We start from the raw sequence: 20,361 nt of genomic DNA, 5'->3' as shown, positions 1-20,361 counted from the left end.
GTCTTACAATAATTTTATTACGCAAATTTACCAGGATAATTTAAATACAAGGTTAAGAGTCTGCAATGCCAATAATTATGCAAATTAACTGGCTAATTTAATATTGATGTTATAGGTCTACAGTATTATTTGTTTAAACCTGACAAAAAATTTTTGTCATTTTGCAACTCGCGATGTGGGTGTGTTTGATTTCTTTAGATTTGTAGTCTCAAGTAACAAACAAAAATATCAGTTTAGACATTACAAACCACTTAAATAATTAAAAACAATGAGGAAATCTGGTAAAGACCAACAGTAGAGAACTTTTACTACAACATTTTCTTCTGTGTTTTCTTTTTGCAGCTTTTAGTGCTGAAGTACGTCCAGAACAAAGATGTGTTCATGCGCTACCACAAAGCCCACCTGACCCGCCGGCTCATCCTCGACATCTCAGCCGACAGCGAGATAGAGGAGAACATGGTGGAGTGGCTTAGGGTACGAGCCTCAACAGTCATTTTTTAATTTCATACCATCCTCCATTCACCAAATTCACCATGAAATCGGGCTGTTTCCTTTTCCATTATCATCACAAATATAAAAAAACATCACAATCAGTGGCTTCTAGCAGATTTCTGCATTCCTGATTAATAAAATCATCATTATAAACTTATTTCTTGTGAAAAAGCAGCCTCAGATGTCACTCATTGTTTGTTACAATAATTTGTGGTGTACTGGAGATAAATTGTGAGTTGTTTTGATTTTCAGCAACGTTAAAAGAAGCAGTTTTTCATCATCCTACTGTGTGTGATGACGTTTACTCCTAACAGGAAGTAGGAATGCCGGCCGACTATGTCAACAAGCTGGCCAGGATGTTCCAGGACATCAAGGTGTCAGAGGACCTCAACCAGTCTTTCAAAGAAATGCATAAACACAACAAGCTCGCTTTACCAGGTAAACACACTTGAAATGCATATGTAGAGCAGCAGTAAGTCAGTATTTGGTGTTTTACTTAATTTTATGACTTAAATGATGGGATAGTTGATATTTTGAGAAATAAATACATTTGCTCCTTGGTGATATTCAGATGAGAACATTCATACCTGTACTCTACACATAAAGCACAATCAGCAGCCTCTTAGCTTAGTTTAGCTTAGCACTGAGACTTGTAAAATGACAATTAATGAGCTCTAAATGTTCTAGTTGGAGGATTTTACCTTTAGATGAGAGCTACAAAAAATGCTGAGAGACAAAGAGGCTGACTGCCATACAGTTGGTATTCAACTGTGTTAGTCAGTGAAATCATTTATCAAGAAAAATGGCACTTTTTTGCTTTTCAAATATAAGGATTTGCTATTTTGTTTACTGTTTTTCCTTATTTTAAGCCTCTGTAAACTAAGTATCTTTAAATTTTGTGCTTTTGAGTCAAAACTTATTCTTGCTTTTTCTTTTGATGTTTAATACACAAAAAAGCCTTTCCAGCTTTATTATTCCAGCATATTTAATCTATAAATGTAAGCGTGATACTCAGCTTTCCTTCTAATTCTTGGTAAGATATCAAATAAGTAAATGTATTGCTAAAATGTCAAACTATTTCTTGAATTCTGCTAATGAGCTGAATTAATCATCGTCGTCATCACCTTCCTCATCCTCCATGTCAGGGACTAGGTAGTACTGCAGAGGGTTAGGCCAGATATCATCTTTGATCACTTCTCCCAACTCGTCAGCTCCTGCATCTGAGTGGTCAGTAAACCAGGAGAAGAAGCTCTCTGGCTCCTCATGCTGCCTCTTCTTCCCAGCTGTGTTCGGCGTCTGACCAGTACGCTTTGTCAGGTCCTTTCCAGCTTTCCATTTGATTTCAGTTGACTTGGAAACAGGGTCTCCCTTCTCATTTACAGTAAACTCTTTGGAGAGAGCTTTGTTCTCAAAATATGAATTTTCATCAAAATAAAAATCTATTCTATGGCCAGACTTGATATCCTCGAACTCAGTGACCTCAACCCTCGACAAGTAATGAAATGCTTCCTCATCCTCCTCCCCAAGAAGAGCTGAGACTTGTGGATGGTTGAGTCAAGGCAATAATAATACTAGTAATAAATGCTAAATAATTACAACGTATGTCTATCTTCAGCCTCCCTCAAGCCTGTAATTTTGAATGTCTGAGATCAACTTAACATATGTTTCGCTGCAGCTGACTCAGTCAACATAAAGATCCTGAATGCTGGAGCCTGGTCGAGGAGCAGCGAGAAGGTTTTCGTCTCTCTTCCTACAGAGCTGGAGGATTTGATACCAGAGGTAGAAGACTTCTACAAGAAGAACCACAGTGGCAGGAAGCTTCACTGGCATCACCTCATGTCCAACGGCATTGTGAGTGTATCCACATATCTGCACAGAAAAACACAAATACTGCACGTAACTGAGGCAGTCGGATGTTGCTTAATGTTGGTAAATTCAACACGGCAGCTCTATAGGACAATAAGATATTAGTGTTGTGTTTACAGCTTTATCGAAGTGCTAAAAAAAACTTGGACGCATGTCTCTTGTGGGGCATTTTATTGCTCTTTCAGTAGAAAACCCATTTCAATGTCTTAAGGGAACATCCACTAAGATGAACCTGAATTTAGAATTGCACTCGTTTATAAATATTCTAGATGGGTGAGAACAAGTGCTGCAAATAGTGATTAATTTCCCTAATCAGATTATTTTTTTAGTCTATGAGTCATAGATGGAGTCTTTAAAGTGGCAACAAACAACTTTTCAATCCAGTTTGCCTCCTCTGAAAACAGCGCTCTTTTCCCTTTGCCAGAAAGCGCTTCCACAATCACTCTGGTTTTTCTTTTAATCTTAAATTTAGCCTTCATTTTCCTGGGAGATTTTGAACCAGCGTTAAACAGAACTGCATAGAGAAAGCAAGATTTATAGGGAAGCAATTGAAACGCAGATGGTGTTATTTTTTCTATAGTCATTATATTGTGTGAGCAAAAAATGAGTCTGTTGCCACTTTAAATGGCTTGGTTTTTTTTGGACAACCAGCCAAAACCTAAATATTTAGTTTGCAATAACATGTTACAAAGAAACGCAGCAAATCCACTTAATTAGAAATTGAAAAGAAATTAGAAAAGAAATTGAAAAGAAATTAGAAAAGCTGGAAATATTTAGTATAGATGAAATGGTTAATTGTCAAAATAGCTGATATTTATACTACTGGTCAAAAGTTTTAGAGGGCCCCAATTTTCCATTTTCTAAAATTGAATTTCAGGTAGATTAAGTCCAATGAATAGCTTGAAATGGTAAAAAGGAAAGTGACGAACTGCCAGAGGTTAAAAATCTGAAACATAATGTACATTTCAGAATTATACAAAAAGGCCTTTTTCAGGGAACAAGAAATGGGTCAACAACTTAAAGCTGTTCTGCAGCAATGGAGGTTGATCAAGCCTAGAAAGTTGATGCTACCAAATCCTACAGGTGTCCCAACTTTTCTTGATTACTTCCAACCCCCTCTGTCTGCATAAAGTAGTGTTGGATCACACTGTGGAACCAAACCCTCCAGAGCATTATTTGAACAGTATTGTACTGCAGAAAGTAGTGTGTTGCTATAAAAAGGGTGAGGAAGAAGCTATTAACAATAGAAGAGAGACAGACCATCAGAACACTTAAAAATGAAGGTCTTTCCTACAGAGAAATTGCAAAGAAAGTCAAAGTGTCAGTAAGTACAGTTTTCCTCACCATCAAAAGGCTCAGAAACTGGAGGAAACTCTGACAGGAAGAGGTCTGGAAGACCCAAAGCCACAACAGAACCAGAAGACAAGTTTGTGAGAGTCGACAGCTTGGTGATAGGAGCAACAGGACAACAGCTTCAATCACAGCTTAATAGTGGTTGTAGTAAGAAGTCTCAGTTTAACTGTGAAGAGAAGACTTGGAGGTGCAGCCAGAAAGCCATTGCTAAGACTTCAGAATAAGAAAAAGAGGCTTGACTGGGCCATGAAACACCACCAGTGGACTACTGAAGACTGGAAGAAGGTATTATGGACTCAGGAATCAAAAGTTGAAATCTTTGGTTCATCAGCAGGATCTTTGTAGCTGTCTAGAAGGAGAAAGGATGATTCCTCAGTGTGTGACATCAACTGTCAGACATGGAGGAGGAAGTATGATGGTCTGGGGCTGTTTTACTGGATCCAGGGTCGGTTCTTGTACAGAGTCAGAGGAACCCTGAACCTAAACGGCTACAACAGCATTCTCCAGCTCCATGCAGAACCCTCTGGTATGTTCCTAGTTGGTCAGGGGTTCATCCTACAGCAAGATAATGACCCAAAACATCAGTCCAAGCTATGCCAGAACTATCTTAGTGAAAAAGAGTAAGATGGTGAGCTTGAAAACATGGAGTGGCAGCACAGTGTCCAGACTTAAACCCCATGGAGTTGGTTTGGGATGAACTGGACAGAAGACTGAAAGCAAAGCAACCTACAAGTGCTACACATTTATGGAACTTCTGCAACAGAGTTGGGAAGAACTTTCTGAAGAATATTTGATTTCTGTTGTGGAAAAAATGTCATGAGTGTGTTCAGCTGTTGTATCTGCCAAACGTGGTACTTTGATGAGTCAAAAGTTTAGAATACATTTTGGTTTCTAAATTTTTATTTTTTTTTTAAACTTTATATGTTTATTTGTTCTATGCTTTCATTTGAGAGTACAATGAGACATAAACATGCATAATTTCCAATAAAAAACTGGAAAAATTGGAGAGCTCTAAAATTTTTGACTGTCAGTGTATATTCTGTAATTTTTCGGTCTACGAACTCCTTGATTTAGCTTTAGTGAGAGCATAATTTGAAATTGTAGGTTGCAATTTTGTCATCCAGAGGGTGTTTTTTTAAAATTGCAAATGCTTCAAATATTTTCAGAATCTGATTACAATTTCCACATTCACACTCCCACTTACGGTTGCTGTGATGTTTGAACAGGTAAAACAGGCTAAACTAATTGTTCTTCATTTCCCCAGATCACCTTTAAGAACGAGGTGGGCCAGTACGACCTGGAGGTGACCACCTTCCAGCTGGCTGTGCTGTTTGCCTGGAACCAGAGGCCGAGGGAGCGGATCAGCTTTGAAAACCTCAAGTTAGCGACTGAGCTGCCGGATGCGGAGCTGCGACGCACTCTCTGGGTAAACACCAAGGATGAACGAAGTGTTGAAAGTTCACTCAGCAAGTTCACATTTCTGAGCCGCAGATTTAGTAAATTGTAGTGCTGTTTGTTTAATAACTCAGAAAACTTGTTCTGTTTAATTGATCTGATTATTTAACTTTCTCCTCAAAACTTTTCTTTCGCAGTCTCTGGTGGCGTTTCCCAAACTCAAGCGGCAGGTGTTGTTGTACGACCCGGTGGTGTCTTCGCCCAAAGACTTTGCAGAAGGAACATTATTCTACGTCAACCAGGAGTTTTCTCTCATGTAAGATGCTTTAAACTCAATATGAACCACTTTTCTTCACAGTTTTGCGTATTGGTTGTTTAAATTGAAGGATAGAGGAATTTTATTAGGATTTTTTTTTTTTTTTGCTAGATCAGCTTTCTTTAATATAGATTTTGCTATTTTTAGTTCTTAGTTTGAATGTTGGGTTTAAGCAGTCAGACAGTTTAGCTTTCACTTGGGCATCTCCTGTAATGTTTGATTCCCAGTTGCTAAACTTAAGAGAGCGTTTAAAGAGGGAAACTTTCCTGTTGTAGTTCCAATGTGCTTTTTCCCAGTGTGGCAGAAAAAACCATTTGTTTATAGTGTAAATTTGAATGAAAATTACACAAGAGGGAGTGTAGAGGGAGGTTTTGTAGTGGTGGAGTCTTTATGGCTGGTAGATTCCACTGTTATTTTTTTAACCACTAGTCAGTTTTATTTGTATATGATCAACGCTAAAACCATTCTTACAGTAAGGCTTCCGTTAGCGACTGCATTGATTTTTCAGTGTTATTCTTTGTTTGTTTGTTGTTACATGTACATCTGATGTAGATTTAGAAACTGTGCACCTGTACACTGACCCAGGACTTTTGTTTTCCTTTTTAAATTCAACTTTATAGAAAAAACTCAAAGGTTCAGAAAAGGGGGAAGATTAACCTGATTGGTCGGCTGCAGCTCACCACGGAGCGAATGAGAGAGGAGGAGAACGAAGGCATTGTCCAGCTCAGGATACTAAGAACACAGGTATGGAGATGAGCTCACAGCATGCCGGTGGAGATACTGCTGCTCCCTCCTACTGTTAATAAATGGTTTCCCACCACAGAGCTTCAGCAGACATCTGTGGTCACATTTGTTTAAACTTACGGGCTGCATAGTAATCCATCTGTCTCACAGCGTGCTTTCTGACCCACTCCCCCCTCACACCTTTCTTCTCCCACATCCAGGAGGCCATAATCCAGATCATGAAGATGAGGAAGCGCATCAACAACGCCCAGCTGCAGACGGAGCTGGTGGAGATCCTAAAGAACATGTTTTTACCACAGAAGAAGATGATCAAGGAGCAGATTGAGTGGCTGATAGATCACAAGTACATAAAGCGGGATGAGACGGATATAAACACCTTCATCTACATGGCATAGCACAGCACATTAGGATGACTTGTGTTGACTTTGGTTTCAGTGGATCAGGCCTGATGGACACTAGAATACTTCCAGGCTCCCCGTCCTCTAAAAAAAAAACAAACAAAAAAAACAAAAAAAATCCAATCTTGTGCAGGGAGGCATGAATTTAAGACTGAGACCTATTTAAAAAAAGTGGAACTTCCTGCCTTAAAGTTGTACAAAGAAAAAAAGATAATGCAGTGGGAGTCTGCACCAAGTGGTCATAACTTTTTAGTTGAAGGGAGTTTCCTTTGCTGTCCAGATGAGGCTGTTAAATTGTGAACGGTCCGTTTTTGATGCCATGGTGTGTCATCTGGGCAGCTACTGCGACACTCCTGCTTGCACAAGTCTACAGGCATGCTGACAGGAAAAGCTGAGGAACTCAAAATATCTGCAGTCCGGTTTTAATCCACGTCAAATCCAGATCATCTGAACCTCGAACAAAACGCCGCCCTCGTCCCCCCTGAAAAGCGACGCTGCTATAACCCAGCTACTTGGTTTTATCGCGGGGGCTGTGACGCCGTCGTGACTCTCTGCGGTCACAGTTAAAGTGATCAAACACTTAATCCGGACATTCAAAGTGTATAAAAAGCCAGATCAGCACTTCACAGTTTGCAGGACTGAACCAGACGGCAATGTAGAGCCAACCGTAAAGCCTCTGTCTCTGGGTCAAAATGATTATGTGGGGGGAAGTTAGCATATTGCTAAAATCTGGAATCAGAGGCCCTTTTACCAAATGCCCCCAGGGACAGAGGTGGAGTCGCAGCGGGAGCTCAGCTCGTGTTTGCAACGGTCCTCTCTTCTGCAGGAAGCCTGGGAGAGAAGGCTGAGGTCAGTATTACACGTGGTAAATACTACAAGTCAAAGCTATACGAGAGTGTACCATGAGATGTGAATAATGAAATGATTAAATAAACAGCACCTTATTATAAAACTATATGCAGGCTTGTCATTCCTCTTAGTTCAGGCAAACAGCATCGGGAAAAGTTTTAAAGAAGCCCTCCAGATTTTTTACATACATTGTCACATTTTTGTAAAGTGCTTAAAGCCAAATTTTTTGCCATTTTTAGAAAACAAATGGTATAAAAACTTGCCAAGCTTGTGAGAGTCAGTCAAGAGAAAACCACAAGCTTTAATGTTTGGCTTTTTATTTAGGATAAAGGTTTTCAATTTCAATATCCAAATCCATCTGTGTGGTCTGGACAAAACCTATAAATACACTGAAAGTCTAAATATGTTCCTCTTCATAGTAGTTTCCCGTCCAACCTGGCATAGAGTTGATGCTAAATCTGCTTTCTCTGCCCTTGGGTTTAAAAAGATTGTTTTTACATGTTCTTTTAATTGATTGCTTTTCAAAAGCTGCGTATGTTCAGAGGATGCTCAAATCTTCAGCCAAGCATAAGGAGACCTGCTGTGTGAGTTATTGAACAGCTACCAATTGTTTTATTCTCTCACAGTATCACTGGCCACATGGTTAGTGTTTCACCACTAACGTTTTACTTCAGCCCATTTAAAAGGACGATATAAATATTTAATACATGAGATATAAAACAGTTGTAAGCAGATTCTGTACTATTTTTACTATTTTGTGATCCATTGTCTGGCTATACTTCAGCCTCCACTTATGAGCGCCCACAAACTTACTGACATTTATGTTAACAAGCATTGTTTTGGTTGGTGAGACACTACACCTTCATAATTAATATAATGCTAATCTATAGTATATGATGTGCATCAGCTAAGTACTGAATGGATTAACCCTCTGAATCTCAAGCAGTTTTTTTTGCTCCCAGCGCTTTTTTACTCACTGTGTGTTCATTTTTCACTGCAAAGTCCTGCACCTCTATGGAGACAACAAACATGACCAGAAGAATTCAAAAATGCATTTTGTATACTATGGCCAAGTTATAATGCCATACAGTTAAAAAAAGAGGAAAGCTGAAAGTTGATTTTCTTTGATTATTTTACAAAAATTTAAGAAAAAAATCTTTAAAAATCAAATCAACATAATGTGTGTTTTTCCACATGCCTACAATTCTGTAAAAAATTACTGTGTGCTATAGATATTTAACAATTTATATTATTTTGTCACCTGTCTGTGGGTTGTAGAGGAGTCAGTCATGACTTTGAAGTTGTGCTGAGGAGTGCAATTTTTTTTTTAGCTTTTAAAGGATCTCACCTGAGCACATGGTTTATTTTTGGCAAATTTGTAAAACAATGTCATTTAACAGCTTTGGAGTGTCTAAAATGAACAGCACTCATCCTCTAAAGACCATGAATATCAGCTAGTTTAGCTGGTAATGACTGAGACTAATGTATGCCAGTGCAGAAAAACATATTTACTTGAATAAAACCTCAATTAAAATTGTATTTTGTAAACTTTTGAATATTTGCAGTGATATTTCTAAACTGCACCATAATCCTGGGACTCATACCGCCATGTATCAAGAAGCTTTTCAACTTTGTAAACAAAAATTATTGTTTTATTTTCACCCCTACATAAATTATATTTCATTTCATGAAGACAGCAACATTAAAACTGTGGCAGCTGAACAGCAGATGGAGCCAGAGGTTCAACAAAGGAATACAGAACAAGTAGCAGGTGCACAAAAATGTCAGGTAAATGAAGAAGCATTGTTATGTAGGGGGGTTATCCAGCGCTATGGAATGATCATTCTTATTATAGATGCCAATAATAATGGACTGATACAGTAAGACAACATTGACATGTACTATTTTTGCATACTTTTGATACTTTAAGTAAATTTAAACTATTGCTCAACTGAAATTTATAATTCTGGGGTTACAGTGTAATTTTTTGCCTTTTAATTATTTTCTTTGGACATTGTGTCACATTTGTTATATAAATACACAGTTTTATTAAAATACTGTAAGGCCCAGAAACAATCACGATATCTACATTTACTTTCAGATTGTAGGTCAGAAATATTATTAATATGTAAAATGAGATTTAGTGAAGCTGTTGTTTTCTGGCAGCAGAGACATTTAGTTGTGTTGTGCTCTCATTGTGTCTTGTTTTTGCTATATGATTTTTTTTTTAAATTATTTCTCATCAGAAATATAAAATAAACCTGACTGATATTATTTTTCCGCTGTGTGTTCTCAGATGTTGCATCCAGCAGGAGGAAACAGAAGTAAAAGACTGTAATTAGGCGGATAGTTTTTTCTTAATTACAGCATATTGCATCCTCTTGTTATTTGTGACAAAGGGGATTACGGCAGGCCTGTTAGCTGAGCGCATGCGTACTGCGACTGAAGTGAGGACCACAGTCGTGGAGGTAAATGTAGGACTTCCTCTTGGTACTGTCAAAATAAAATGGATAAAGGACCGTTGTAAACAGTGTCATTAAAAGAGGTTAAAACGTGCAATACATCCATTAAAACAGCCAAAACATTGAGACATTCTGGACCCCAAATGAATGCGTGAATGAACAAATGAATAAATACATAAATTAAAGTGTAATATGGCAAATCCTTCAGCACCAAATTAAATACGTGTGTTTGAAAACATCATGTATTAAGGTCCAAAATACAAATTGATCACTTGCCTCTTTTTTTTTTTTTTTTTAACTTAAAATAAACATTTTTGGCCACTAATAAGAGGTGCCAGAAAGTGTGAATCTGCCAAAAAAAAAAAAGAAAACCCAAACAAATAAACTGAATGCTTCTTGTTATTGCTCAATTTATACTGTATCGGCATACAGCTACTTTTATATGGACCAGTCATAATGTGCATGACGTAGGGCATTTACAATTATAGACAACATTAAAGTATTGATTCCTAGGTTTATGCTGCATATGTTTAAAATGTCTAATATTCTTGTTTATATTTGGAAATTTGACTTTAACATAATCCCCATATGCAAAAAACAAAGTAATTTATTTCTTTTGCAACAATCCTTCTGTCTTTACCTTCTCTGTGCCTTAGATTATGACAAAATCATCATTTATTTTAACTATGGCTGAACCGATACCTGTGATATTTGTGGTATTTTTCTGCTTTATGTTCTGTAGAGAAAAAAATGTTTACCTGTCAGCACATATTGGACAACAAATATGCAGGTACCAGTATATGTGTGATGGCTCAATACCAGCCAACGATATTGGCCAACAAATATCAGGTGGATTTTTTACTTGTTAAGTAGCTTCAAACGCCCAATTCAACTCATATGATGCCGTTTTCTATCTGCCAAAAGGAATTGCAGATTCATATATTGGCGCTGAATAGTATTAATATAATATATTGAAAAGACTTGACTTCATTATCAGGGGTTACATTTTAAAGATTGTATGTTGTAGTATAAGTTATAACTCATTATTTCTGACATAAAACCCATCCCGAAATTATGCTAACAACAATCTAAACGAGGAAAATAAACATACTAAACACATATAGCCTAAACCACGTAAACAATGCTACAGTACTCGGTTACAGTACGTTCAAGTTTAACAAAAGCACACTTCTGCCATCACCGCGGACATAAAGGTATGTGTATTTGTACGTTTTAACTGTTTGACTCAGATAAAATCAAACGTAGATGTCTATAAATTAGGCGATGCTGCTTTAAGAAGAAGAGTGCAATCAGCTTCTGGCAGGTAAACACCTGAGCTGCTGCTAAACTTGTTAGCAAATATTTCTCGTTTACATACGGAACAGACACTCACCAACACCGAAATTAAGTTAGAGTTGTGTTTCTGGTCTCTTGGAAAATGTAAGTCCATTATTAATTCCGCTTTTTTGCTCCGACTTTGCTAACTGCCGAAGAAAATAGCGGACGCTTTAGTTGCTAACGTTAGCTGCTAAATGCTACTAGCGCGTCAATAAGCTAAGCTAAGCTAGGTGCTAATTTTACAAGCCTTTAGTTGCATAGCAGGTAGCATCCAAAGGATTTATTTAAGCTTTTTCACCGTTAACAGCCGAAAATAAGGAAATTAACAGTGAAATTACAGCATGGAAAACAAAAACAACAAACAAACAAAGCTAACTCATGTCCCAGATATGATGGGAGTCAAATACTCAAGTAAAACTATGGATAGGAGGACTTAAACAATTAAACTGAATTAGAAATGCAGATTTGGTACAGCTTAGCGCATTTCAAAGTGATTTTAGATGACCCATAACCCATATAAACATGTCAGAATTTGTTGGTTGTTTTCAAAGCAAGACCCAATTAATAACCTCGCTATTTAATGGTAGAATGGTGCACATACATTTCCCTTGTTCTTATAAAAACATCCAATTATTATTGCTTTACATATTGGGGCAAAAAAAACAAAACAATAAATTATTAAATTAATAAAGATAAAAAAGACTATGTTTGTGAAATGGATAAAACTAGTCATACCATAGACAATACTACAATCATTTTACCCTCAATAATAATGTGTAAAGGGTCTTCATATTTACTAATAAGCACAGATGCATTAAATTATTTTCCATGTACTGTCCTAAAGTCAGAAAGAAATGCAGCTTTTGTAATACAGAAACTATAGAAGACATACCGAGGAAAAGCGAAACGATGTCAATGAGGATGTTTTGTTCTACTGCTCTTGTATTGTTTACAAAATTCAGTTTATTGTGACTTTAACATCACTGTGTGCAGAATAATTCCTACCTTGAGTGTCTTTTGAACAGATTTTGGCATGTTCCTCATCTTTCAAAACAAAACGTTTAATTGCTTATAATATTTTCTTCTAAATATAGGATTGTAACTCTGACTTTGTAGAAAAATATACACCTTTTTTTGCTTTGTGTATATTCGCAGTCGTCCAGGTTATGTTACTTCTAATAGTTACAGTAGAAGGCAACTGGACTCATCTTTTTTGTCGTTGGAGATGTTTCACCTCTCATCCTGTCATTCCACTTGTTAAAGGTTGTTAAAACATTTAAAGTCACTTAAAAATGTATTCAACTGAACAAAAACTTCAACACAGAGCAGAAAGGAAAATGAAGATGATGAGTTTAATTACAAGAATAATCCAAAGCAATGTACTGTGAAGCTATACATAGCTGTGAAACATCTTCAAGAACCAAAAAGAGAAGTCCAGTCAGCTTCTACTGACACTATGGATTCACATGACCTAAAGACTGATAATCTACACAGACAACCCCCCAAAAATAGACATTTTTACCCAAGTCTGGTCTATAAATGTATGTTTCAAAGTTACAATCCTTTATTCAGGAAAATATTGTGCACATTTTAAAGCTTCTCTGATTTCTGAGATGAAGTACAATCCTAAATGTGTTTTCAGTTGAATTTCAGTTGCTTCTTACTTCACTTTTGTGAGCTTTTTTGTTGGATTTTACATATATATTTACACCGATCAGGCATAACTTTATGACCATGTGCCTAATATTGCGTTGGTGACCCGTCAAGGCATGGACTCCACTAGACCCTGAAGGTGTGCTGTGGTATCTGGCATCAAGATATTAGCAGCAAATCCTTTAATTCCTGGAAGTTGCGAGGTCGGGCTACCATGGATCGGACTTGTTTGTCCAGCACATCCCACAGATGCTAAATTGGATTGAAATCTGGGGAATTTGGAGGCCAAGTCAACACCTCAAACCGGTTGTTGTGCTCCTCAAACCATTCCTAAACCTTTTTTGATTAGTAGCACGGTGCATTATCCTGCTGAAAGAGGCCACAGCCATCAGGGAATACCGTTTCCATGAAAGGGTGTACATGGCCTGCAAAAATGCAGATATAGGTGGTACGTGTAAAAGTAGACCCAAAGTTTCCCAAAATGTTTCCCAAAGCATCACACTGCCTCTGCCGGCTTGACTTCTTCCCATAATGCATCCTGGTGCCACGTGTTCCCCAGGTAAGCGACACAGCCGGACATTCACGTGATGTAAAAGAAAACATGATTCATCAGACCAGGCCACCTTCTTCCATTGCTCTGTGGTCCAGTTGTGATGCCCACGTGTCCATTGTTGGGCTTTCAGCGGTGCACAGGGGTCAGCATGGGTGCAACAGGCTGAGTATGCACTGTGTATTCATGTAGCTTTCTATCAGAACCAGCATTAACTTTTTCAGCAGTCTGAGCAACAGTAGCTGGTCTGTTGGATCGGACTGCACGGACCAGCCTTTGCTCCCCACTTTGTCACATTTGAGGGCGCACTGCTCAGAGAGCCACGTGGACACAAGTACTTCCTTTCAAGAAGTATGTCATAATACAGATTTATAATCCCGTGATGCACAAAGAAAATGCAGGTTGGGACAAACATCTCTTTCTTCATCTGTTAATGTTTTAATTTCTGTCAGGTGTTACATGATGCTGATGTGAATGGAGTGAGGAGGACTCTTGGACTCCATCAAGATGATGACAGATGATATATATATATATATATATATATATATATATATATATATATATATTTTATATATATATATATATATATATATATATATATATATATATATATATATATATATATATCTTCTCAGTTATTTTTACTACTACAGCATATGCTGTTGTATGTATGCAGCATAAGGATTAATTTCGCATCTCTATCCTCGTCTGCTGTCATGCTGATATAATGACCATCTGTCTACTACGGTGCTCCCAATAAAGTTAATTTGACGCTGATAGTTGGTTTATTGTGAAACCAGGAGGCGGTGTCTCCGTGTTGTGCTGCGGCAGCTTGACTCTGTGGGTGAGGAGAGGAGGAGAGAGGAGGAGAGAGGAGCTCCGCCAGAGGACCAGGGAGAGCGTGGAGAGGAATCCCAGCAGCCCCCGGAGAGAGAGAGCCGGACCGGGCTGGACCCCCTCACCCCCGCCCCCGGAGGAGGACCCGAGAGAGACCCACGTTGCCACGGGAGAGGCCTCGGTTCAGGTAACGGCGCTGTGGAAACCGGTTCCCGCTGCCTTTCCCGGGCGGGCAGGTGCATTTAGACGGGCTCGCTGGAGATGGAGAGGCGGCGGGCGGAGAGGCGGCGGGCGGAGAGGCGCACGAAGCGGCGAGTTAAATCTCTGGAGATCCGAGATCCTATTACTTACTTACTGTCTGATTTATACGGCGTCGGTGGCCGGGGTTGCTGAGCAGATAACGGGAGGTGAGGGTGGGGGTGAGAGGGGATATTTATCAAACCGCTGTACTGCACCGGTGCGAGATGAGCTGTGCGTTTTAGTTTGCGCAAAAATAGCGGCATATATATCATCCATCTGAGATATTCGAGCCGCTGCTCCTGCTTTGTTGTATTCCTCTGCTGCCGTGCTTGATTTTGTCTCCCCTACTGTACATTAAATAGGTTTGGCAAGGTGGGGTTTGTACTGTTTCACATTTTGTTTTCATAATTCCAGCAAAGATAAACCACAGTTGCTGTACATGGGAGCCATATATGGGAAAAATAACATCAAGCTAAATTGTAATATCAGTCATCAGTAATGGCTTCATCTGGAAAATTAAAGGCTTTGTAAGTTTTGCTGTCAGCTGATACCAAAAGGGGGACTTTCCATGTGATGCTGTGTAGCTTGTTTTCCTCTGCATGGGGAGCAATAAATTAATAATTTCACAAGTATATTGTTCTGCAGAGTACCAAGGGGGGAATAGAGGCACATTTATAGTTTATGCCCATGAGTGAGATTGCTTGCTAGGTATGATTTGCCAAAAGTGGAGTTAAACTGAGGCTAAAATCAGCACAGAAACGTTGTTTACTACCAATATCTGCCCAACTATGCATGAACATTCAATCGAAATCTACTTTATTTGAGATTAAAACGTCAAAACCATATAGTGGCTGCTGAATAAATGCCGATTTGACATTATTTATGTGTTAGAAATAGGTAAAGTAATAATTAAATCACAACATAAATATTCTTGCTACTTATTTATTTGAAGATAACTCCAATATTATGTCATGAGCAAAAAAAAAAAAAGAAAAAGTGAATGTTTAAAACTTGATTTTTGGTAATCACAGCAGTTAAAAGTGAAGAATTAAACCGTAGTGGACTTTTGGAGTGCAAGTGTCGTGTGTCAGGGCCAAGCCTACTGTAGCTGGCATCAGTAGGAGATACTGCAGAGAGGAGATCACGATGCTGGGAGGATGGGAAGCTGGGATAGCCCTCCTCCCTGATGCAGGAGAGGGTGGAGGGGAGTGGTGGTGAATGAAGGATGGTCTGGCGCACCCCTCCCTCCTTCCATCTCTCTTTTCTTTCTCCCACTCCATCTCTATCTCTCTCTCTCTTCGTGGTATACTGGTGCATTACTGCTCCCTGTTCACTTCTGAGTATAATCAGTCTGTCAGCAGAAGCAGACTCAATCAGTCACTCCCCCCAACACCACCAACACCCAGAGACACTCGGCCTTGATCTCTGACCAGAATATTACCACAACCCTGACGCTGCTTCCCGCTCTGTGCATTACTTATGTGGACACTTACTTGGGAAAAATATGTTTTTTCTTGACAACAAATCAGTGTAACATTCCTTCAAGTGTGCACATGCATGTAATATTCAGGCTGAAATACCTGCTGCACATACATTTGTTTAGCCCTATTTTTTTTTGCATTTCGAGAGTTAATTGCCGTCAGTCTAAAGATAATGAAGCTTGCAGATTCAGTCCTGCGTCGTGCATCAGTATTGAAATGATCTCTTTAGAGAGTAGCCTTAAGTCACGAGCTACAACATGACCACATTATACCCAGAACAAAATGGTTAAAGTAACAGGCTCTCTCTGTGATACCAGGGAGTTTGCAGAGAAAATTACGTAAGTGCAGGCTGGCACATCGTTGTCTGGTGATACCGGCTCGCTAGATACGAGTAGATGGATGTTTTTCTGACCAGTTCACCGTTCAGAAACAGGGTTTGTTGCTCAGGGCGATCCCCGTTCAGTTTCAGGAGCTGTCCATGGCACTCAGCCCATTATTATTCATACCTGAGTTAAAATTGGTGACATTTTATTGGAATAATAGGTTTCTTCTGGCTGGAAATGACATCAACAAGTGGCAAATGATAGTAAAACATTGTGTTAGAGGTGTCATTGATGAATTTCTACTTTTTTTGTTTTATGATTTCACTAAAAATGGCATGCCCAAAATTATTCATACCCCTCAAAATTGTCTAGGTAGCACAATCTTATATACCATTTTGAAAAGTCTAATTTGTAATGCAGTATAAACTCAGAGCAGCTGATGCAGTGGTTCTCTAGTCAGTTACTAGGCGATTGCACATCAGAAGAAGATCTCCGGTTGCTTATTGTACCTGTTCACAAGATTGGGGAAGACTTATATATGGGAAAACCATATACAAGTGTTTTCAAGTGCCAGTGGCCACAGCGCGATGCCTAATAAAATAAACATAGGGAGTTCCAGCCTCTGAAAAAATCTCAAATGGTGTGGTAAGAATCCAAAAGTGACCATTGAGCACATCCTGATGAGCAATTCTGGTGCCAACATCTCACTTAGACACTCCAGTAGACACTGAACAATGCTGCTGTTCATGGATGCTGACCAGAAAAGACTCTGCATCTCCAAAACAGGCACACAAAAGCCTACTTAGCCTTTGCAAAAGCTCACCAGGCCAAAGACGGAAGCTTTAGTTCATCAATTCTGTGATCAACTGAGTCAAAGATGGATTTTTCTTGGACACAAAGACTTTACATTCAATTAGTGAAAGAAAAGAGAAGCATTCAACCTCAAGAACACCATCCTCACAGTCATATATGATAGGAATGTGATGCTTTCGGGGTGTTTTTCAGCCATTTCAGTGGGCAGGCAACCTTCTCAAAGTCAGTGCCATCATTAGAAAAGAGGGCGAAATTATGATTCTGAAGGAAAACAGTAGTCAGTCTGCTGAAAAACTTGTCCTTGGGCGGCATCGGACCTCCCAACAAAACAGTGATGTCAAACATAAAGCTAAAGTGGTCGAGAAATGTTTAAAAGAAAACAATATCAAGATTTTGACGTGACCTGGCCAAAGTCGAGATCTGAATCCCATCGAGAATCTTTGGAGGAAACTGACGACTAGATCAAATCATTTAATTCAAACTTGCATAAATCTGACACTATGGTGCTTTATTTCACTTCTTTCCAGCTCATTTTTGGTCACACCTCTCTGTAGTAACTGACTGGGGAGGCTCGAGGCTTCTCTGTGCACAGCCGCCTAGTTAGCATCTATTGCAGCCCACATATGAGGTGTTTAGGGAACACTGTAAATTGTAGTGTCTATCAGTAAACAGATAGTCAGGAAGTTAGGTGTTTTCATCACAGTTTTATTAATATGTTAATTCTAAGAGATGCACTGTATTTAGGTGAAGAAGAACCCTAAATGGAGTTGGATTTTGATGCAGATTTATGCATATTTTGCCCCTAAAAATAATCCTTAATATTAATTAGTCCATATCTGTGGCATCCTGGCTGGATGTAAAAAACTACAACTGATTGCTGATGTCAGTGTTGTGCTTACAGTTTTTCTGCCCCCTCCCAAATAGCCAAAAATGTAGATATTGGAGATTTAAAGAAAATTTAGGAGTAAATGGAACACCATAAATACAAAATAGCTTGAAATTAGGTTTCCACATAAGTGCTGCTGTGTCTTGAAGGCCCCGTGAACTTGGAGTGATGCCAAAGTTCACTCTGTCTAGATTATGTTAGTTTGTCTATCAAGGGACGATCCTTCCTCTGTTTTGATTCGTGTGTGTTAGTTTATGTATTCATGTGTTTTTAGTTGTTAACACATACACAACAGGCCACGGGTTTGGAAACAAGATCAAATTTGTACAAAAACAGATCATAGTTTCATTGGTCCAACATCATAAACATGATTATTATATAAAGAGTCACTCATCAAAATACATTTTTACTATAATTATCAGGTATTTGTATTTGTACTCTTGTTTCTTTACTCAGCTCTGTCTTTCTGTAGTAGTTAGAGATATAGACACCGTTGAGATTTATTGGGATTTTTGTCTGCAAACTCTCAAAAGCCAAAGATCTGAAGTGAATAATGCAAGCTGTGATTTGTTTTTTACTTCTGCACTGAAGTTGTGACTCTTGCAAGTTGTCTCAATTCTAAAACTAAGCCCTTCCTTTCTTTTGTTAACATTTATTCATCAATTGTCTGGTATCTTCAATGTATACCTGAAGGTAAATTGAGGAAAAGTGTGCATATCAATGAAAGCAAAGTCTGATCATGCAGTAAATACATCCCAAAATCCATAAAATTCATACTGGTTTTTACAAAAGACATTTTGAACAGAAACTTGAAGTTACTTCCAAATGTTTGGCCTGAAGTGTATGTACTTTGATAAATTGGCTGAAGTGCTTATATCAAAGTAAGGTGGTTCAAAAGTAAACCCTTAAACCTTTCTGGTCCTTATTACAAATCGACCATCATTTAAAATTATTGTTCATATTGATATCGATTGAAATGAAGCATTTCTATTCTGATATTTTTTTTTATCTTTATCACTCACTAAATGAGTTTAGCAGGTAAATATTTCAAAATTGTGCTGCTGTACCTTTATCAATACTCTGTGATCCTTCAGCCAGCGCCAGGCAACACCGGTTGAAAGAGATGAATGTTGACATCTGCTGACCAGCGGCTACTCCTGCTCAGTAAGCTCAGTAGCAGAATGAAGCAAGGGCAATTTGCAGTCTGGACTGATGCTCATATTCAGCCATTTGATCATGTGTGTTGTTCAATTACAGAAAAGATCACAGACAAGTCTGGGACTGCGATTGGTTTATTCGCAGTGCCGCAGCCTCTCCGCCAAAATCTCTAACCTCGCAGGATGACAGGCTTCTAATACTGTTGAGTAAACAAGCAGGGGAACGCAAGTGGACAAGCCTCGCTCACTGTCAGAAATGAGGAGAAAGCAGGCATTATGAATTATTTGTCGTCCTACATCAACACTTTGGAGTCACAGAGTAGCCGATGATTAATGCACACTGCTAGAAACACTGCATTAGTTGCTGTACTATTATGCCCACAGTGTTCCCGTCTGTTGGAAAGGGACACTTTGTTGTGTGCTACTCATTCCTAAGAGTATTGATCATTGAATGAATGACTTTTCCCTCCAGCTTTTCACCTCTCTCCGGTGCAAGAGCTGTCGTTTTCTGAATCATGACTCCATTGTTTGGAGGGGACCACATCATCTGTCAGCCATGAATTCTTGAACTGTCATTTTGTCCCCGGCAGAACTCTTTCTCCTCTGCACGTTTCCCCCCAGCAACAGATTATTTATCATGTTTTTATCTTGTTTCTCCATTCAGGTTTCCTCCCATCACACTTTTCTTTGACCATAGTCCTCCATGGTCCATTAGTAATGAAGTACTGTCATTCTTTTAGCATGCAGCCTCCATTGCATGATGGGAATGCCAACATCCGCAGGTACCCAGCTATCTTGTCTGCCCTGTGTCTTTATTATTTCAGAAAAGACAAAGAAATGGGCCAACTTAGCCCCTTTATGTCTAACAGAATCTTTCCTACATCTACTGGTTCGTTACAGTCCCAGTCTCCCTGTAGTGTGGGCAGTTTTCATCGAGTTTCCACAAAACATCCTCCCATCTGTTTTGTTTCTCCACTTGTGGGAAAGGTGAGGTCTTAAATCACCATAGATCACATCTTCCCAAACATCTGTCTGCAGTCCAGCAGCATTTTTTTCCACATTAAAGCATCTGTTGCCACTAATACACTGGTGAGAGTTGTGCAGCTTCGCTTTTTGCATGTTTTGCATGTTCATCGTATCATCAAATCTCACGTGACATATTGGCTCTTTCTGAGGTGATGTCATTCCGCTCAGAAATGTTGACATAG

At 38.9% G+C, this 20,361-nt stretch overlaps 3 protein-coding genes across 6 annotated transcripts in view; 2 read left to right on the top strand and 1 right to left on the bottom strand.

Moving 5' to 3' along the window:
• Positions 1-7,519, top strand: part of LOC111585876 (cullin-5) — a 30,429-nt gene extending 22,910 nt beyond the window's left edge. For both annotated transcript variants that reach the window (XM_023295504.3, XM_023295503.3), the window contains exons 13-19: positions 343-474; positions 807-930; positions 2,168-2,343; positions 4,976-5,137; positions 5,304-5,422; positions 6,043-6,166; positions 6,367-7,519. In XM_023295504.3, the coding sequence (XP_023151272.1) occupies positions 343-474; positions 807-930; positions 2,168-2,343; positions 4,976-5,137; positions 5,304-5,422; positions 6,043-6,166; positions 6,367-6,561 (1,032 nt within the window). In that variant the 3' untranslated portion in view covers positions 6,562-7,519. The remainder of the gene's footprint in view (positions 1-342; positions 475-806; positions 931-2,167; positions 2,344-4,975; positions 5,138-5,303; positions 5,423-6,042; positions 6,167-6,366) is intronic.
• On the bottom strand, positions 1,597-2,046 carry LOC111585877 (protein SET-like; the record flags this gene model as incomplete). Its single annotated transcript, XM_023295505.1, has 1 exon — positions 1,597-2,046. A coding segment is annotated over one exon (450 nt), but the record flags the coding sequence as incomplete, so codon positions are not given.
• Positions 7,520-14,254: 6,735 nt separating the features above from the next.
• Positions 14,255-20,361, top strand: part of capn5b (calpain 5b) — an 81,042-nt gene continuing 74,935 nt past the window's right edge. The window contains exon 1 of one of the 3 annotated variants that reach the window (XM_055017336.1): positions 14,255-14,440. The gene's annotated coding sequence lies outside the window, so the exon portion shown is untranslated. The remainder of the gene's footprint in view (positions 14,441-20,361) is intronic. The other 2 variants (XM_055017334.1, XM_055017335.1) reach the window with 2 other exon arrangements.

The sequence above is a fragment of the Amphiprion ocellaris genome, chromosome 14, assembly GCF_022539595.1.
Source record: "Amphiprion ocellaris isolate individual 3 ecotype Okinawa chromosome 14, ASM2253959v1, whole genome shotgun sequence".
NCBI lineage: Eukaryota > Metazoa > Chordata > Actinopteri > Pomacentridae > Amphiprion > Amphiprion ocellaris.
The sequence above is the reverse complement of the archived record's forward strand: the minus strand, read 5'-3'. Positions and strand labels throughout refer to the sequence as shown.